The sequence below is a fragment of the Myiozetetes cayanensis genome, unplaced genomic scaffold, assembly GCF_022539395.1.
Source record: "Myiozetetes cayanensis isolate MyiCay16 unplaced genomic scaffold, myiCay2020 scf14, whole genome shotgun sequence".
In the NCBI taxonomy this organism is placed as follows: Eukaryota; Metazoa; Chordata; class Aves; order Passeriformes; family Tyrannidae; genus Myiozetetes; species Myiozetetes cayanensis.
In genome coordinates, this window is record NW_026087048.1 from 996,948 (window position 1) to 1,014,944 (window position 17,997).

Consider the following 17,997-nt stretch of genomic DNA (forward strand, 5'->3'; position numbering starts at 1 on the left):
TACAGGAGACTGATTTGCTTTCTAGTCTTCAGTCAGCAAAACTGGTGGCAGCCTTTGAAATCCTGCTGGTTTATTTAGGGTGGCTTTGCTGCTGAAGGAGGACTGCCTTGAGTGTGACCCTCCTGCAGAAACGCTTGCTGTCTGATTGCTTTTACAGGGCCACATTTGAGCAAGCAGCATTTACAGAGATGACTTACCTAATGAGATTCCAAGAGTGATTTGCTACCTCAGCAATAGTTTTTTAAATGTACAAATCTAGGCAGAGAGGCATTTTGTAAACAGGTGTGAATGACACTGCTCCATCAGGCATTAAATTGGAGCTGCGCCTGAAAAATTGCATCATTTGTGCATTTAAGTTACCAATATTTTGTCAACGGCAGTGTTTTTACACCAAATATTTCTCGTGGTCTACAGCCAATGACACTTAAAGCGAGATCTCTCACCTTTTAACAGCGGCATGAAGCAGAACACTGCGAGCTCCTCACATCCCGGCGGAAAGGCGGATTGGAAACGCCTCAGAATCGTCTCTGAGGGGCACAACAGCTTCAGAATCGTCTCTGAGGGGCACAACAGCCTCAGAACCCTCTCTGAGGGGCACAGCAGCCTCAGAATCGTCTCTGAGGGGCACAGCAGCCTCAGAATCGTCTCTGAGGGGCACAACAGCTTCAGAATCCTCTCTGAGGGGCACAGCAGCCTCAGAATCCTCTCTGAGGGGCACAACAGCTTCAGAATCGTCTCTGAGGGGCACAGTGGCCTCAGAATCGTCTCTGAGGGGCACAGTGGCCTCAGAATCCTCTCTGAGGGGAACAGCAGCCTCAGAATCCTCTCTGAGGGGCACAACAGCTTCAGAATCATCTCTGAGGGGCACAACAGCCTCAGAACCCTCTCTGAGGGGCACAACAGCCTCAGAATCCTCTCTGAGGGGCACAACAGCCTCAGAACCCTCTCTGAGGGGCACAGCAGCCTCAGAATCCTCTCTGAGGGGCACAACAGCCTCAGAATCCTCTCTGAGGGGCACAACAGCTTCAGAATCGTCTCTGAGAGGCACAACGGCCTCCGAATCCTCTCTGAGGGGCACAGCAGTCTCAGAATCCTCTCTGAGGGGCACAGCAGCCTCAGAATCGTCTCTGAGGGGCACAGCAGCCTCAGAATCGTCTCTGAGGGGCACAACAGCCTCAGAATCCTCTCTGAGGGGCACAGCGGCCTTTGAAACAGGGCTGCGACCCGGACAGCGACTGCGGGCAAACAGCCGGTACTTGCGGGCGGGGCTGCACCTCCAAAGGAGCAACAGCTGGGAAAGGGAGGAATTATCACTTCATAGTTTATCTGCGATCTTTGTGTTACGGCTGTGCTGGGGATGTGGGCACCCAGAGAGCCCCGGCACGGCCCCGGACGGGACGGGCGCCGCCTCAGCCCTCACGCGTGGTGGGAACGGGCGCCGCTCCCAGCTGGGAAGAGGAGCTCGGCTTCTCCCTCACGCCAGGGCAGGGCGTTCGCACCGCCTCAGGAGATGCCGTCACAGCGAGGCAGGAGCGCTGCATTCCACCGGCAGCGTGGAATGCACCCTCAGGCACCGCCGCCCAGCCCGTCTCTGTCCCTGTGGGGCTGAGGAAGGTGGGGAACTCCCCCCTCACCGAAACCAGCAGCGCCCACACCGTTCATCTCGGAATGGGCCTGACCGACACGGGGGAACAACGACCCCCAGCCCCGAGCCCGCTGCAGGGAACGCTCCTGGTACTCACAGGAGCCTGAGGAGGGTTCAAACGGAGGGTTTTCCCCTCACGCACAGGCTCAGGGAGGATTTAAACCTTGCAGAGGGATTCAGAAGTGTTTGCCCCTCACACCCAGGCAGAGAAGGGCAGGGCTCAGGTGTCAGTGGCATTTTTTGGGGGGGAAAAATAATCACAGGATCGTTAGGGTTGGAAGGGCCCTCTGGAGATCCCCCAGTCCCAGTCCCTGCCCAGGCAGGGGCACCTGGAGCAGGTGACACAGGGACACGTCCAGGAGGGTTTGAACATCTCCAGAGAGGAGACTCCACACCCTGCCTGGGCAGCTGTTCAGGGCTCTGCCACCCTCAGTGCAAAGAAGTTCTCCCTCCTGTTGAGGTGGACTCCTTGTGCTTTAGTTTAGGGCCGTTGCTCCCCATCCTGTCACAGGGGCATCACCAAAAAGAGTCTGCAAGCATCCCTTTGGCACCCACCTTGGAGATATTTATAACTATTAATGAGATCCCTTCTCAGTCATCCCTCCTGGCCCAGCTCCTCATAACAGAGATGCTCCAGACCCCTCATCACCTTTGGGGCCTCTGCTGGACCCTCTCCAGTCTCCCAGTGTCTCTCTTGTCCTGAGGAGCCCAGGACTGGACTCAGCACTCCAAATGTGTCCTCACCAGGCCTGAGTAGAGGGGGAGGATCACCTCCCTCGATCACTCCAGAGAAGGGGTTTGGATCTGCTGAGACACTGAATCATTAAACACATGAAGGGCTCAAGGGAAGAAGATGAAGTTTCAGCCACAAGTAGTGAAACCTAAGAGGAAAAAAACAACACAGAAAAGGGACAGCAAAGTCTAAATACATACCAACTGTTCACAGGGTTTTCAAATCAAGCTCTGAAAGTAAAAGGTCTTAAAGCAAAAGTCCATTTTTACTTCTGTTTTATTAGAAACATGGCACAGAGAGGCAGGGCCTTTCACAAGCACGTGGGAGCTCGTTTGTGGGGAAGGTCAGCTCCTCTGGCTCTGCGGTGTTGGCACCTCAGGCAGAGCCAGGCTGAGAGGGGCACGCACAGAGCGGGGCAGCACAGGGAGCTCTGGCAGGGAGGAGGCAAGCCAAGGCTAGCCAGGCAACTCAGCTTTTTCTAGGGTTACAGTAAAATGAAGGGGAAACAAGGCATTTCTCTGGATTTGGGCATCTTCCATCACAGTTTTCAGTCCTCTCCACCACACAGGTTCAGCAGGGCCCTCTGGTAATCCCCCTTTGTGTCTTGCTGTAAAGCAAGGGAAAAAAATACAAAATACGTATGAGGAACAGTCACAAACTATGATAGTATATGCATTATATTCCAAACGTGTGGGACTCTATGACTCACAGTTGAAGCCCTGTCAGCCTGGAGGGGACTATCTAGACTGAGTTTTACTTATGCATGAACTGCAATTATTTATCATTCTTGCAAGGCCAAGAATGGGAGAGAAATTGTGGTGTGAAAAGAAGAGTAACACAATGAAGGGAAGCTGAAGGACTCAATTCTGTTCCTTGTCACTGATCACTGCAAAAATCGTACATCAAGTTCACTATTTAAAAAATTTGTTTATAATCTACAACTGACATCTTTAGGAAAAGCTTCTGGTTTAAGATTTTTCTTAAATATTTTCTTCATCTACACAAGGAATAACATATATCATATGCTGTTGTTAGGGTGGGTAGAAGACTAATTTTCAAGCAGATGCACAAGCTCTTTACCTGTGCACCAAGTTAAGTAAAACCTATCTCACTGAACTGGAAAATAAAGTCACTCCTCGAGCAGTGAAACGAAAGGGAGCAGCAATTTGGATGCTCTATTTTCCCTCAGCAACCACAGAGGAATTCTGTTTTTCTTGTCTTTTGGTCTGAGGATCGGGAGAGGTGAACAGACTTTTCCTTCAGAACACACCTTGTGCTGATTGCACAGAGCCTGCATGCCCTGCCAAGTGGCTGCCAGGAATTGTACCAGCTGTCGATTGTGAAGTTAAAGGTGGTAATATTCTCACTGCAGCCCCTAAAACACCCCCCATGAACTCCAGTGGTCCAACTAATCCAGTGAGGACTGCTGCAAAGGTCCGTGATATAAAGCAAAAGCTGAAAAACTTGCCTGGATGAAGTAATAGAGAGATTTTCCATATTTCCTCTTGAATTCACTCTTGATTTTCAGCATGTCGACCTCGCAGCGGGAGACCATGATCCTGATCAGCACCTTGTCTCGGGTCCCCTTGCCCTGCAAGCACAGACACACTGACAGCTGCAACAGCTGGAGTGCACAGAAAGCCACTGCATCTCATGGTAAGACAGCAAACCACAGGCAACTGAGATGTGGAAATAAAAGATACATTAAATTAAATCCTCTCACTAAGGTGGTTATGCTGACCCAGGAATTTGAGCATGAATGTACCTTTCTCATGAGCAGTGGCTGACCAGCTGCCAGTCACAAATGCAGCTCAGACTGCAAGCAGCAGTTCTGGTTCAGCAGGAGGCCTTCCTGGTACTGCCCAGTGCCTGTCACCAGGCCTTCCTCTTTCATCCCTTTTCTTGAGGAAATGTTTTGAGGCAAATTTAATGTCTTATTTTGGCACTTAAATAAACAGGCTTTTTCTGCTATCAGCTCTTGGTTACTTGCAAAAGATGTGTCCAACCTTGCTAATTATAATCAACTGATGTAATAGTGGTCATCATTGTGAGACCCTTCCCTATATTTCCCTGTCCCAGATGAATCTGAACGGAAGAGCCAGGCTCGTAGCTGTTGAAGAACATCTCTGTGCAAGACAACCTGAAACACCCCCCTACTGCCACAGTAGTTACTGCATTCAATGTTCATTTACTCACATGCCACTCATACATCTGATGACTAGAAGTGCCTAAGGAATCAAGATTTGATGAAACAATGGCAAAATAGAAACAGGATAAAGAAAGAGGAGTCTTCCCTACCTTCATGGAATCGTACAGTCTGTCTGCAAAATACAGCTGCTTGTTCTGAATGCACTGGACTGAAGAGAGAGAGAGAGAATAGTTAAATATCCTGCCCATACACAGAACAGCAGGACACAGAGTGGAGCCATTCTGAAAGATATCATAAGTAGTCAAAATAAGGTTTTCAGCAAAAGTTCCTCCAAAAGAGGAAACGAAGAAATTATTTTTACCTGAGCTGTTACTTGGAACTTGTTTGGCTGTGACTGAGCCACAAATGTTTACATTCTGAGAAGGTATTTCCCTCCATGGTTGCTGTCATTTCAGAATGCTAAACCTCCTCCACACATTCCACAACTCCTTCTTCCACTTCTATAAGCAATCCCTCTTCTGGAATCACTCCCTGTATGCTAATCCACAGGAAGGCTCCCTTCCAAGGCTGAGCTCTGTTTATACTCCACTTGCATTTCAGAGCCCCCAGTTCACCCTCAGTCTGAAATGGATTTCCCTCTTAGGGAGCTCCCTCTCAGACACAGTGACATCCCTGCCATCTTCCCCCCATGGCACAGTGCCAGCCTTACCCCTGCCTCCCCATTTCAGGGAATCCAGTGGCAAACCAGCCCCCCAGCAGCCTCTCTCACCCCCACTGCCTGCCTGTGCTCTCCTCTCCTCTCCCCCACTGTTCTTACATATTGAATGTTTACTGTGTTCAGCTACAGTTCCATACTGAATGTTTACTGTGTTCAGCTACAGTTCCACCTGAATGTTTACTGTGTTCAGCTACAGTTCCATCTTGAATGTTTACTGTGTTCAGCTACAGTTCCATATTGAATGTTTACTGTGTTCAGCTACAGTTCCATATTGAATGTTTACTGTGTTCAGCTACACTTCCAACCTCTCTGTTTGCTTGGGGAAACAAATATTAGGCCTCTGTTATCAAATAAAAGTGGAACTACAGGCAGATCACAACACACGTGAATTTATTTCAATATGGAAAGCAAAGTTTGTATTTTGCAAAGGGCAAAAATAAGCTACTTCTCAATACCTGCAGTATCCTGAAGTACACCAGTCGATCCAAAAGCACCAGCACATCCTGGTAATTCCTCACCCAGCAGGGTGAAGCTGGGCCCCATTCCTTACCCCAATACCCTGCAAGAGCACTGAAAAGACCCCATATAAAGACAGACTTGACTTCAGGGCAACTCACCAAGATTAAGGAAGGCATTCTCCAAATCTCCCTTGACCTCCTTCTTGATGCTCTCCAGCATATCATAGGGGCTGTAGCTCTTGTACCTGTCAAACACTGGCACGAGAGAGAAAATGGATGAAACCAAAACCAGGCCAACAACTGGCAGAAATAACCACCTGAAGCAACAACAGAGACAATGCAGATGTGATTAAAAAACATCTATTCAAGTCCTTCTGAGAACTTAGTCTTAAATACACCCCATGGTTGTCAGCTGATAGCAAAGCTCCCATGCCATGGCCTTTTTGTTTTCCTTTAACACTTCCATAACCTGGCAAAATACCACCTGAATCCAGTACTAGTATTTTTTGAAACAACAGTGCTTTAGGCCCCGAGGACTCTTCCAGTGGCTTTTCCCATGGGCTGCTCACAGCAGTCTCAGGGCAGCTCTGGAGAGCCTGCACTGTCAGATCTGAACACATGATGTAGACTAAGCTACCCTGGCACAGAGGGAAGAGCTCAAGGACTTCTCAAGGTCTCCTGCAACCGTGTTTTCTAGATTTGTAATGTTTTTGTTTTGAGTGGATGTGACACGTAATTAAGCATTGTTACAACTGTGCAAAAAAGAGCTGAACACAAATTCAAATTGTGAGAGTAATACATCCACAGAAATAACTATTCTTTGAAAAAAAATAACATCTTGGGCATTCATTAAGATTTACAACATCTCCTATGTTTCATGACTGCTTCTCATGTTCATTTCAATCTTATCTGGGACAAAATAGTTCTCATTTCATTGTAACTTTCTCTTACAGGAAAAAAATATCTTGGCTAGTACCTTTCTGCAGGTGGGGGACACTTCTTTCAGTCATGATGTTGATCCACTTGGGGACATCAGTTCCCTTTCTCTTCACACCAGCATCATAGAGGTCCTGGGGTGAGAAGGAAAAGCAGAAGTGACATCAGTACATTGATGCCACGCCAGCATCACTGTGCCAGACAATCTGGAGCTCACACACCCACTGCACAGTATTTGTACATTCAGTGTCCCCAGAGCCTGAGCAGCTGAAGGTATCCAATGGTCACCACCAGCACTTACCCTGGCATCTTGGTCAATCAGCTCATAATCAATCACAGAGGTATCTTCACACCTTTTGCCCTTCAAACAAGGAGAGCAGTATTTAGAAGAGGTTTCACAGAAAGTAAGCAGTGTGCTATTCCTTTCTAGTTGTTTAATCTAACTTTGATAAATGGATAACTGAATGCTCCATCCCCATTATGAAGCTGCTGTTAACGCTGCATTTCTGTCAAAACACTCTGCCCTTCAAATTGGAATATCTGTTCCCCCAAAAGTCAGTGACAATACAGGGAAACTTAAAAGTGACTTTAGAAGTGTTTTACTGGCAGCCATCAGGCAGTTCCCAAAGAGCAGGCACTTTGGGAAACGTGGAGAAACATGAGCAGACCCACCTTGGCCAGGGCAACCATGAGCTTGCGGAAGTCTCCAGATGTGTCTGATATGATGTCCTTCTCCAGCTCTGTCTTGTACACTACAAAACACAACAGTCTCTTCAGTGAATGGTGTCCTACAGAGACACCTTCACAAGGCAAACAGCTGCTAATTACTGTGTTTTATGCACATAAATGAACAGCTACAACCAAAGTCACACATGGAAGACGATGCAAACAAATGCAGGCTTGCCTGCATCAAACCCAACACTGCCACCAGCCAGGCACCAGGACCATCAGTCTGTCATGGGCAGGCACCAGGAGGACCTGGGACTACTACAAGGAAGGGGAATATTGTTTTAAACTCAGTGTCCTGCTAGATCATTCCTAGCTACCAATTAATGTTTGCTTGTTTGATAAACAAAGCATTTAGGCCTTCTCACCTCGTGGCTTTATGACTGGACAACTGCAATTACGAGTTGAATGCAAGAGATCAAAAGCCTTTCTGACAAATCTAAGGAATGCTCTGTGTGATTCTGCCCTGGTGTCTAAACATTCTCATTGCTTTCCAAGGGGTCATCCCTTATACTGCTCTAAAATTACAGTCTCTTTCTCTTCCAACAGCACACTCATCTACAGCAGCAATGCTCTCCTTGCCAACACATGTTATTTCTTTTGATACTGGCCCTTATGATCATTGGTTTTGCTTGGCACTTCTGGCTCAGCCAGCAGTGCCTGACAACTCCTGTGTACCAGCACACAGTGATTTGCTGCATTTCAGGCTGTTTGTGGTGGAGCTCTACTGGAAGCTCAAGGTAAACAACAGGACAGCTGGCTTGGGATAAACCCAACAAGAATGGCCCATGTAAAAATACCAGGAATATTACAGGAAAGTCAGCCTTCCTGAGGATGGATCTTGGATCACTCTTACCTACTTACAATCAACTAGCTCCCATCAGGTAACATGCTTTAGAAAAGTTGAAAAACAGAACATATGCTTTAATGACATTTTACTTCATGTCTTTTCTGTCAGATCTACCCAACAAGCTTACCAGCATGCTTCAGTGGATTTCAGATTCACCTACTTACTACATAAGTGACCCCAGAATCCGTAAATCTCACATCATTGTGTCTGTCACTGTGCACAGGTAGCTTAGAAAAGATATTCATTTAGACAACTTGTGTGAGTGGTAAACATTCTCTAATCTGTTACAGGATGGAATTATAAAACACACACAGATACCCAGGACAGCAGTACAACAAGTCATGTGCAACTGCCAGAGGCTGAGAGCAGACTGGGGTAAGCTAATAATGACCCACTGACAGGAGCTCAGCCAGGAAACTCAGTGTAAAAACACAGGACATGGACACCTGCACAGTGAACTTACTTTCCCTGTAGACTCTGTTGATCTCGCTGAGCTCCTGGTTTGTTCGTGAGCAGATGATTTCAATGAGCGTGTCCTCATCAGTTCCCAGGCCCTGCAACACATCCCAGGCTCAGTCAGGAGCTACAAATGACCAGGCTTGCTCAGATGCTTTAAAGATATTGTGCAGACATCCCCTCTCCCACTCTAACAGTGTCACAGCCATTCAGGGATATTTTTTGCCAACTGCTCCTGAGTAGCAATACATGGAACACTTTTGGTTGCCAAAGACTCCTCCAGTGGCTCTGGGACCCTGCAGATCTCTGGGCAGTGAGCACCTGCTGTGTGTCTAACTTACCATGGCCTAAGTGTGATTGTTTGCTGTCCACTGGCAGCACAGGAAGGAAATGTGCTTTGCAATCCTGTTGGGGTGCTGTTTGTTATGCCCATCGATAACAGAATGGCATTTGCATGTGGCAAAAATGGGCATAATTTCCACAGGCCTCCAAGAGCAGAAACAGCTTGGGAAAAGCTCTCATGCTGCAGTCTTTAGCACGTGGAAAATGGAGGTAATCATGGGGAAAACTACCCTTTGGATAAAGTGTCTTTACTGAAGGGAAAAGAGAGGGGGACAAACAAGCAAAAAACCCCAACATCCTCCCGAAAAACCCCCCAAACCACAAACAAACAAACGAACAAGAGTAAACCCGAGTAATTTTACAAAAATGGCTAAGAAAACTAGGACAGTTTACCACAGAATAGTGCTAATGGGTATCTGGTGAAGAAATGAAGGCTAACAACAGGTATGATTTTCTAAACGTTTTTCAATACTTTGCAAGAATGTGTAACAGAAAAATAACAAACTCCTCAAGGATAACTCTGCTTTAGCCAACTCTGGCAGGGCTTGGAGTGCTCTGAGGTATCAGCCCCAGCTTCAGCTCAGGCACATTCCCAGCACCAGGGCAGGTGCTGGGGAGCTGGGAACAGCAACCCATGGGAGAACAGAACAGTCTGCATTTGGGGGCACCCTGAGGCCTTTGGGTCCTTGGGCTGTGAATACACCAGAAATGCTACATGCTCATCCTAAATATTGAGTATCAGGTGTGAGACATCAAAAAAACCCCTCCCAAACTAACGGGATCCCCAATAAATGATGGATAACCTGTATTAAACCAGGAGAGGGCAGCAGCTGATTGCTCAAACAAGGGGTTTGGCCCCCAGTTGAAGAGTTACCACAGTAGGTTGGGGTTTTGGTTTTAGGGGTTTAAAGGGGTTTTTTTTGGAGGGTGTAATGTGTGTGTTTATGCAGTAGAGGGGATGGTTTTGTTTTCCTCTTAGTTTTTTAAGTCCTTTCTAATTGTCTGGAGAAGTTCATTACTTGGAGTTTTGGTCATGTTCTGAATTTCAGTAGACATGCCTTAGTACTTGTTATTAATTATTTAAAAAAAAAAATAACCTGATCAAGAGCATTCAGAATTTAAGTGATGATTATAACTACAAGTTCCCAAACCTCAGTTGGCTTAAAAAGGTGAATGTTCTGGCGTGAGCACCTCCCAAGCCTCGTTTCAGTGGCTGCAGAAGAGGTTATTTCAGTAATAACCTGTGATAATAATCCATGCTGTGACTGCAGGGGGGCAACACAGGGACTCCCTGCTGGGCTGCTCCTCCAAAGACTCCTTTGGATGCCCCTCCTCGTGTTCCACACAGGGGCAGGTCTGGTTCAGGATGTTCTTTCAAGATCAGTGATAAAATAACCCAGTAACTGGAAAGAGCTGTTTAAGCCTATAAAGGCTGGCAGAGGATTTAATGCTCCCCTAGCAGCTGCTCTCTTAGTGTTTTTGTGTACTGTGAACCTGTATATTGTTTCTAGGAGCAGCCAGCAAAGCAGCAACCAGCCAGAGCAGCCCATCAGTCACTCCTGAGCTGACAAGAATCATTTTTTCCTAAAGAGATTTATTTAACAGTTTAAAAATCACATGGTTCCAGAACTTCTCTCATTTTGGATGCCTTGCAGCTAAGGATACTTAAACTGTAGCACTAAAAAAAAATAACAATCAGTGGACATGTTTGGAAACTGCAGCCTTGGGTATGAAGTCCTTACTCATTCTTGAGACAGTGACATCAGGCTGAGAACCTCAAATTTCAAAGCTTATTTACCTTCATGGCAGCCTTCAGCTCCGAGGCATCGTACTGTGCTGGTGTCTTCAGCAAGCCCAGGATCACCGCCTCCAAATGACCTGACAGAGCAGACTTGAGCGCTGCAGAAAGCTCCTGAAAGAGGAGGGACAATGGAAGCAAAAAAAATTAAAGCTCACTTCTGATCTCCAGAGAGTTTAACCCGCAGTGCTGAAGCCTCCAAGCCTCAACAGCGTTTCTGACACAACTGACAAGGAAACACAACACAAAGAGCTTTCCTTCTGTGAGAGCCCAAGAAAGAAATTAGGGCAAAGGAGCTTTCTTCTAATCCTCTGGAAATAAGAAGAAATGCACCAGTGGCTGACAAAGTGTTGGGAAGCACAGTGCAGACACATCTGAACAGCTCTGCCCCAGTCCTGCAGTGCTGATGCTTTGTTGGAACTAATAAGCCCAGATGGATCTGAGTCTGACTCCCTGTGGTCAGTGCTTCTCCACCTTACTCCCAGTGTTTTCCCAGAAGCATTGTGTGTGTTTTTATCTATTATCCCATTATTTGTGTGTTTTTATCTATTATCCCAGCCCTTGACCAGCTAAGGCATTGAACAACTGACTGCACAGTTACTCTGCTGCAAGGCCCAGCTCCCAAACAGCTCAGCTCGAGGGGAAAAACCATCCCTGAGCACAGAAAAGTTACCAGTGTCTTCAAGGAAACTCTCAGAAGACTGTAGCTAAAATCCCTGTTGTTAATTGTCAGTCAATGCTAGGGAAAGAAACAGTCAGGTATGTTCACTCACAGGATGCTTGCAAAGAAAGCCAGAGGCCATGTCCTCTTAGGGGTTTCAGATGCCACTGGAATAACTGTAATTATCAGCTTCACTGCAGTGTGTGTTACAGAGCTGAAAGCCCTTGGATCAAGGCTGGGCTGCACCCAGACCCAGGTATTCCCCAAGCTGAAGTTAAACCTGGAGCATTCAGAAGGCAATTGCTGCTTTCTCCACTAACAATCCGTGAGCTGGAGAGGCAGGGGAACAGGGGGCAGAGAAAGGGACCTCAGCTGGATTGCAGGGAAGTTTGTGCCAGAGACAGAGAGCCCAGGCATTGAGTCAATCCCAGAGTCACCCATTTAATGCAGGCACCAACCTGTGCCACGCTGGGTTCACTCACTGCATGGGTTGACAAGGACTGAATGTGGGCTTGGGGCATCTCCCTGCTTTAGTCTAAGAACATTTTAGTACAGTGGGGTACAGTGCTCCATCCTGTGTGCCAACAGGTTCCCCAGACACAAGGTGAAACAGCAGAGACACCACACATCTCTGTAATAAACTGCAGGGAACAAGCTGCCTGAGAAGCTGTGGGTGCTCCAGCCCTGGAAGTGTTCAAAAGGCCAGGCTGGATGGGGCTTTTTTTTTTCCTAAGTGTTCCAGGGGAGCATCTGGATATCAGCAGTTCATTTCAAGGCCAGGGGTGACTGGTGGCAGTCAGGACTGACCAGACACACATGCAGAATGCCCAGTCTGCACTGGGAGCTCCACTGACACTGGGGATGGGCAAAGATTCCTCAAGCTTACCAAGAGTTCCCATCAGACACTGCTCAGCTCAAAGGAATGAAGAGACAGGTAGATATGTGACACTTAAAAACTATGATCTATTGATAAATCCTGCACCAAACAAAGCGAGCAGCCCAGAACAACACAGGGCAATGCCAACCAAAACTGCACAACCCACTGGCAAAGCAAACCATGAGTCCCCAGAAGATACACCCATGTGTCTTTACACGTCCCACTGCCTCCTCTCACTTTCATCTGAGTGGTTTCTACTGCATATTCCCATTGTTCCTACAGATTGGTTTATTCTTTGGCACTTGTTACACTTGATAAATTCAGGTTGCTCTGGGGTTGCAGCAAGAAAAAAAAAGGTGAGAGAGAAACAGACAAAGTTGCAGATGTTCTTGGTGGTGCATTGTTGTGGTCATGCAAAACACTTAACAAAGCTTTAGGTGACACGTTTCACAATCAGGGCCCACTTTTGTGCAGGACTCACTCTGCCAGTGCCCAGGGGCAGGACCACAGGGGTGCAGATGTGGGCACACATGCACGTGTCCGAGCCCCGTGTGCCTACATCAGTCATGCAGCCAAGCCGGTGAACTAACAAAATTTAACTCTACATTTACATTTGGGTTCAGGTGAGTACTCTGGGCTGCTGTTGGAGGACTACCATTTGGGGTCTGGCAAACCTGGAAGAGATACATCCATCATAATCTGAACTCTATACAAGGTCCCTCCTGATCGTGGGCATGAAACTTCAGTTATGGTGAGACTGTGACAACCTCAAAAGAGAAGAGCTCCTGCCTTCCAGAGAGCAAGACTCACTGGGCAGAAAGCTGCACACACTTTACACATTTCTCTCCCCCAAAAAACCCAAACAAACAAGCAAAAATCCATCCCCAAAAGCTTCTGCCTTTCATCTTTCCCTTCAAATGGAGGCATTTCACACTAGTGGCTTTTCAGTATTGTTTATCATAAGGCACCAGGGAATCCTGTGGCTCCCACTGTGACTTCTGGAGGTGCCAGGAAACCACTGTCTCAACAGACTGCAGTTCCAGTTGTGCATACTCAGCACATTTGGAAGATCCACCAGTCCTAAGCAGTGACAGCATGGACAAGGCAGGTGCAACTTCTTTAATTTCAGAGAAAAGATAAACCCTGAAAAATCGAACTGTCCACAAGAGAAACACTGACTAATTAGTGTTTGTTTATATTTTCCTACCTTTTTGGTCCTCCTCTGGTAGGCGAAGGCGATGTCCTGCCTCTGCTCGTTGCTGCGGTTTGTCAGGATGTTGATGATGGTCACCTCGTCCACACCTACAGACACGGGAGACACAGTTACAGCAGCTTTCCTGGGGGGGAAGGGATGGCCAGCTGTCTTCCAAACACCACAGTCAGCAGAGCTCCCAAATGGCTGGACAGAGGAGACCCTGGCACAGCTCTCACCATGACACTCAAATATCAGCCGGGCTGTGTAACCGCCTGCTCTGGACTATTCCCACACGGACTTAGAAGCAGCAAAACTCTTTCTAAATATTGCATGTCTAGTACAGGGCATATTCTTCAGTAACAGAGAGATGAAGTGTAACAGGTAATGTTTTTCCTGGCCAGATTCTGAAGCAAATAAGTGGCTCTACTCTAGAGGTCAGAGCGAGCCCAGAGTTTGGCCTCGGGTCTCTCCATTCATTACAACTCTTAGGAGCAGTTTCTTTACCATTTGCACACAGGTCACTACAAAAGATGATTTTTTGGATTAAAAAAAGCCAGAAAGTAAGGACTGGATCAGCAGCCACCAGCAGGACTCAGATCCCTGCCAGAATCCAGCTACATTTATTTCCCCTATGACCCAACGCGACCTCACAGCAACTTGAAACAAAGAACTGCAACAGATATTATAAAAAGCAACCACAGAATGTGTGAATCTTGCAAAAAGGCCATCTAGCCCCTAGCTGCACCATCTAAAATCATGAGTCAAATCCAGAATTCCTTTCTCCTCCTTCAGCACATTTTTCCTGCTGAAATGCTGCACTCAGCCTGGTGTCCTCAGCTCGTGCTCAGGGCAGACCTACAGCCCTGCTCTGACTCAGTTTGACCTGCAAACGATGTCAGAAGGCCCTGGACAGCATCATGTGTCTAAGTTACAAATTCTGGGTTGCACACATGCTGACTGCACATGTCAGCCACCACCTCCTCCTGCACATTTTCAAGTGTTCCCACTTGATAAAAGAAAACAAATTCTCCCGGTCCAGAAAGGGCCACACACAGACACTGGACCTTTCAGCACAGCACAAGCCAATGCCTTAAGCTTTTCAATAAATCCTAAATGTGAGCAGCTCTCGGCACCGAAAAGGGATAAGTGACATTTTCAAGTTGTATCATATCACAATTAAGATAAATTAGCAGCCCCCAAATGACTGCATCCAACTCTCTTATGCTGTGCTTTGTGGATGGAAATATGAAGTGAAGTCACTGCTCTGGCATTCAGGGGAGAGTGAGTGGCTGTACCTCACACTTGGGAATGCTGCTGCATGGGCAGGATGCTGACTCACAGCTGCTGAGGTGGGGCAGGGCAGCACAGCAGCTCAAACACTTCCTTTGCTCACTAAAATCTCTGTAAGTTTCAGGGCAATGAAACAGAAGTTAAAGTCCAAATTTATTCCGGCTTGGCAGATTTTATCACTGCTTTTCTATCAATGGGGAAAAAAGGTGTCACCTCCAGCCATTCCTGCATGTTGCCCTCTCTAGGCTGTTGGATACACATATAAACTCCCTGCACTTAATTCAGCTGCACTCCAAGCCCAGCAAAGGGACTGGACAAAGTATTTGTCCAGTAGAGTTTGTGCAGATAGATCTGAGCCCCAGTAAACACAGCCCAGTATTTTCCACAGATCCTGCACAGAGACACAGATGGCCAACCAAGGTGGGAGAAACAACCTCAGCAGTGGGAATGAATGCTGAAATATTTAGATATTACACAGAGCAGAACCCTGCCCTAGACCTTTGTCTAAAACAAACAGACAGCTGTTGTTTAGGCAGTAAAATTAAGTTTTACCCATTTCACACACAGTCACTGAAACACAGATTGATGACTGATTCTGGGAGCTTCCATAGCAGAGGAACAGCTGGAGAACAATTTCTGCTGCCAAAGCAGCCTGCCCTGATGGCAAACACCACGCTGTTTATGTAGGCACTGTTGATATAGGGACACCCAGAGGTAAGACTCCAGCAGGGCTCAGGACACACTGACTGCTCTGGGGACTGAAATGCAGACCCACAGAGCACGGACTGACCTCGCTGTTCAAAACACGGGGTGCAGGCACCACGAGTCCTGTATCCTGCAGAGAGGAAAGCCCCCAGAAACGCTTGGTTCTGATGTGCCTGGGTTTTTGAAGTTGCCACCTCAGCCACAAAACAGCTGCCATGAGTATTTATAAGCTGTTCTAAAATGAACAGGTCCTATCACTCTTTACTGTTCATGATAACTCACAGTGCAAGCTAATGGCTAGAGGAATGGTGATGCTTCCTAGGAGAGTGGGAGCTGCTTGGATATAGAGTCTGTTCATTATGGGTGTTACATCTTCTGCTCAAAAACTACTTTGATGCTTCCCAGAAATATTTTTAAACTTGTTCTTGCAGAAGAATTTCCCTGTGCAGCTGTTTGGTCATAACACTCTACTTCTTACTTTTCCACAGGAGAACTTCCTTTGTGAGATTCTTTAGGATGAAAGATTCAGTATCACAACCATTAAGAGATTCTCACCTTTAAAGCCACCCTCCCAAAACAGGTCCTGGATAACAAACTATTTAGCAGAGATCAGCTCAATCCTGCAAACATGCAGGTCCATGATTAAATTCCCCTATTATTTGTTCAGAGAGTTGAAAATCATCTCTCTGATGAAATGTTTCCATTTATCCTAAAACCAAAACTCAGCAAACTGATTATTTTTGCTGGAAGAAAGTGAAAAAAATGGCATGAGCTTGACTTTCCTGAGTGGAAAAGCTTTTGTACTGCCTGGGAAACTGCAATTTCCTTTTGCAGTAATTAACAGCTTGAGTGTTCAAATGTGTAAATTTTCACTATCCTGCAGGTCTCATGGTATATTTGACATAGATTTGCCCTATAATCAGAGCTGTGAAAACTTATCAAATCCAGACAAAGCTCTACATACACACACAGCATCTTCTGCCAAACATGATGGCACATACACCTCTCTCACAGGAGGGTTTCCCTAAATGAAAGCAAACCATAAATGATTAAAAATCACAACTGACTCTACCTCAGTCAGGTATTTCTCCAGTTAAATGAAGGAATCTTGTGAAAGGAAGCCTCATTGCTTGCTAGGGTGGGGAAATATTTTACATTTTAGAGCAACTCAACCCTGTGCTTTGTTGGCAACTGATGGAAGACCGAGCATTTCTTTCTGATGAGAAACTATTTGGCTTTTAAATTTCTCCCTCTCCTGACATGAAGGCAAAAAACTTGTCAGCTGCAGCTCCACCCAGCTGTGGCCTCTGGCCTGAACAAGCCTGGAAGGTGTGGCACAGCCTCTGTGTCCCAGAGCAGGACAAGGACTGAGGATCACAGCCCTGGGAGTAGCCAGGAATGCTCTCAGAGCTGGAGTTGGTACTCTCTGCACTGCTGATGGTTCCAGTAGAGCAGAGAGGAGCCTCCCTCACAGGCTGGCTCCGAGAAGCAGAGGACTCACAGTGCCCTGCGCCTGCAAACTCACCTCAGAAACTGGTGTCTAGGACTTTCTTTGACCCCAAAATAATACAAGATACATGAGCATTTAGTTCAAAACCCTGGAGAAAAGTGTCCAAATCAGCCCATGCAGCTGTCTGCAGAGCTGAAAGGAAGAAGAAATGTCCAATCCAGCAATCCAGCAGAAATCCATGATTCAGAGCCTGGGCCCCAATCTCTGCCACAGAAGCTGACACTTCATTCTCAGTGGCAGAAAAGTAGTAGAATTTGAAGTACTGATGAGTCAAGAGAGGGAAAAAGTGATAACTTCAACAACTCGTGGCTACAGAAGCATATTCAAAGCATGCATTTACAGCATTCAAACTCCAGCTGGGCCAGGATTTCATCAGTGAGGTCTGAGAAACCCTCCCAACAGGTATCCTTCAGTAAGGATATCAAAACATTGTTGAAACACAGTCTTTCTGTGCTTTCCTGCAAGCCAGCCCTGTGTCCCAGCAGAGAGGAGCCCCAGCCTGTCTCACCTTTGGTCTTGATGGCCGTCTCCAGGGCTGCGGCATCACGGTCTGCATCGAAGTTGGAGTAGGCCTTGACTGTGGCATAGGCACTGGGGGGCAGAGAATGCTGCAAGGAAAAGGGTTCCAAGTTAAACTGTGTGATGGGTAACTGCTGCAGTTAATAGAGCACATGGCTCTCAGTGAACTGGTATTCAGCCAAATGTTTAAATGTAGCAACGTGAACACAGAGCCACCAACTCTGCTCTCCTGAAGTCCCCTCGCAGCCATGCTTATTATAACACAGAATATACACAGGTAGATGTTTTACTGCAGCAAAAACCCACCACATTCCAAGTTTACTCACTAAACCTCAGGATTCTAAACTCTGGAGTTTTCTGGCTAGATCTGAAGGAAAACGGCTACAGAAAGCTAATGCAAAGAAAACGGAAGTCGGAAGTATTTTAGAT

At 46.8% G+C, this 17,997-nt stretch overlaps 1 protein-coding gene across 2 annotated transcripts in view; it reads right to left on the bottom strand.

Moving 5' to 3' along the window:
* Positions 1–2,636: 2,636 nt before the first annotated feature.
* The window catches only part of ANXA2 (annexin A2), a 35,649-nt gene continuing 20,288 nt past the window's right edge, over positions 2,637–17,997 (bottom strand). For both annotated transcript variants that reach the window (XM_050309776.1, XM_050309777.1), the window contains exons 3-13: positions 17,558–17,657; positions 13,557–13,651; positions 10,812–10,925; positions 8,679–8,769; positions 7,312–7,391; positions 6,941–7,000; positions 6,680–6,773; positions 5,863–5,958; positions 4,677–4,735; positions 3,847–3,969; positions 2,637–2,985 (exon numbers count right to left, since the gene is read on the bottom strand). In XM_050309776.1, the coding sequence (XP_050165733.1) occupies positions 2,926–2,985; positions 3,847–3,969; positions 4,677–4,735; positions 5,863–5,958; positions 6,680–6,773; positions 6,941–7,000; positions 7,312–7,391; positions 8,679–8,769; positions 10,812–10,925; positions 13,557–13,651; positions 17,558–17,657 (972 nt within the window). In that variant the 3' untranslated portion in view covers positions 2,637–2,925. The remainder of the gene's footprint in view (positions 2,986–3,846; positions 3,970–4,676; positions 4,736–5,862; positions 5,959–6,679; positions 6,774–6,940; positions 7,001–7,311; positions 7,392–8,678; positions 8,770–10,811; positions 10,926–13,556; positions 13,652–17,557; positions 17,658–17,997) is intronic.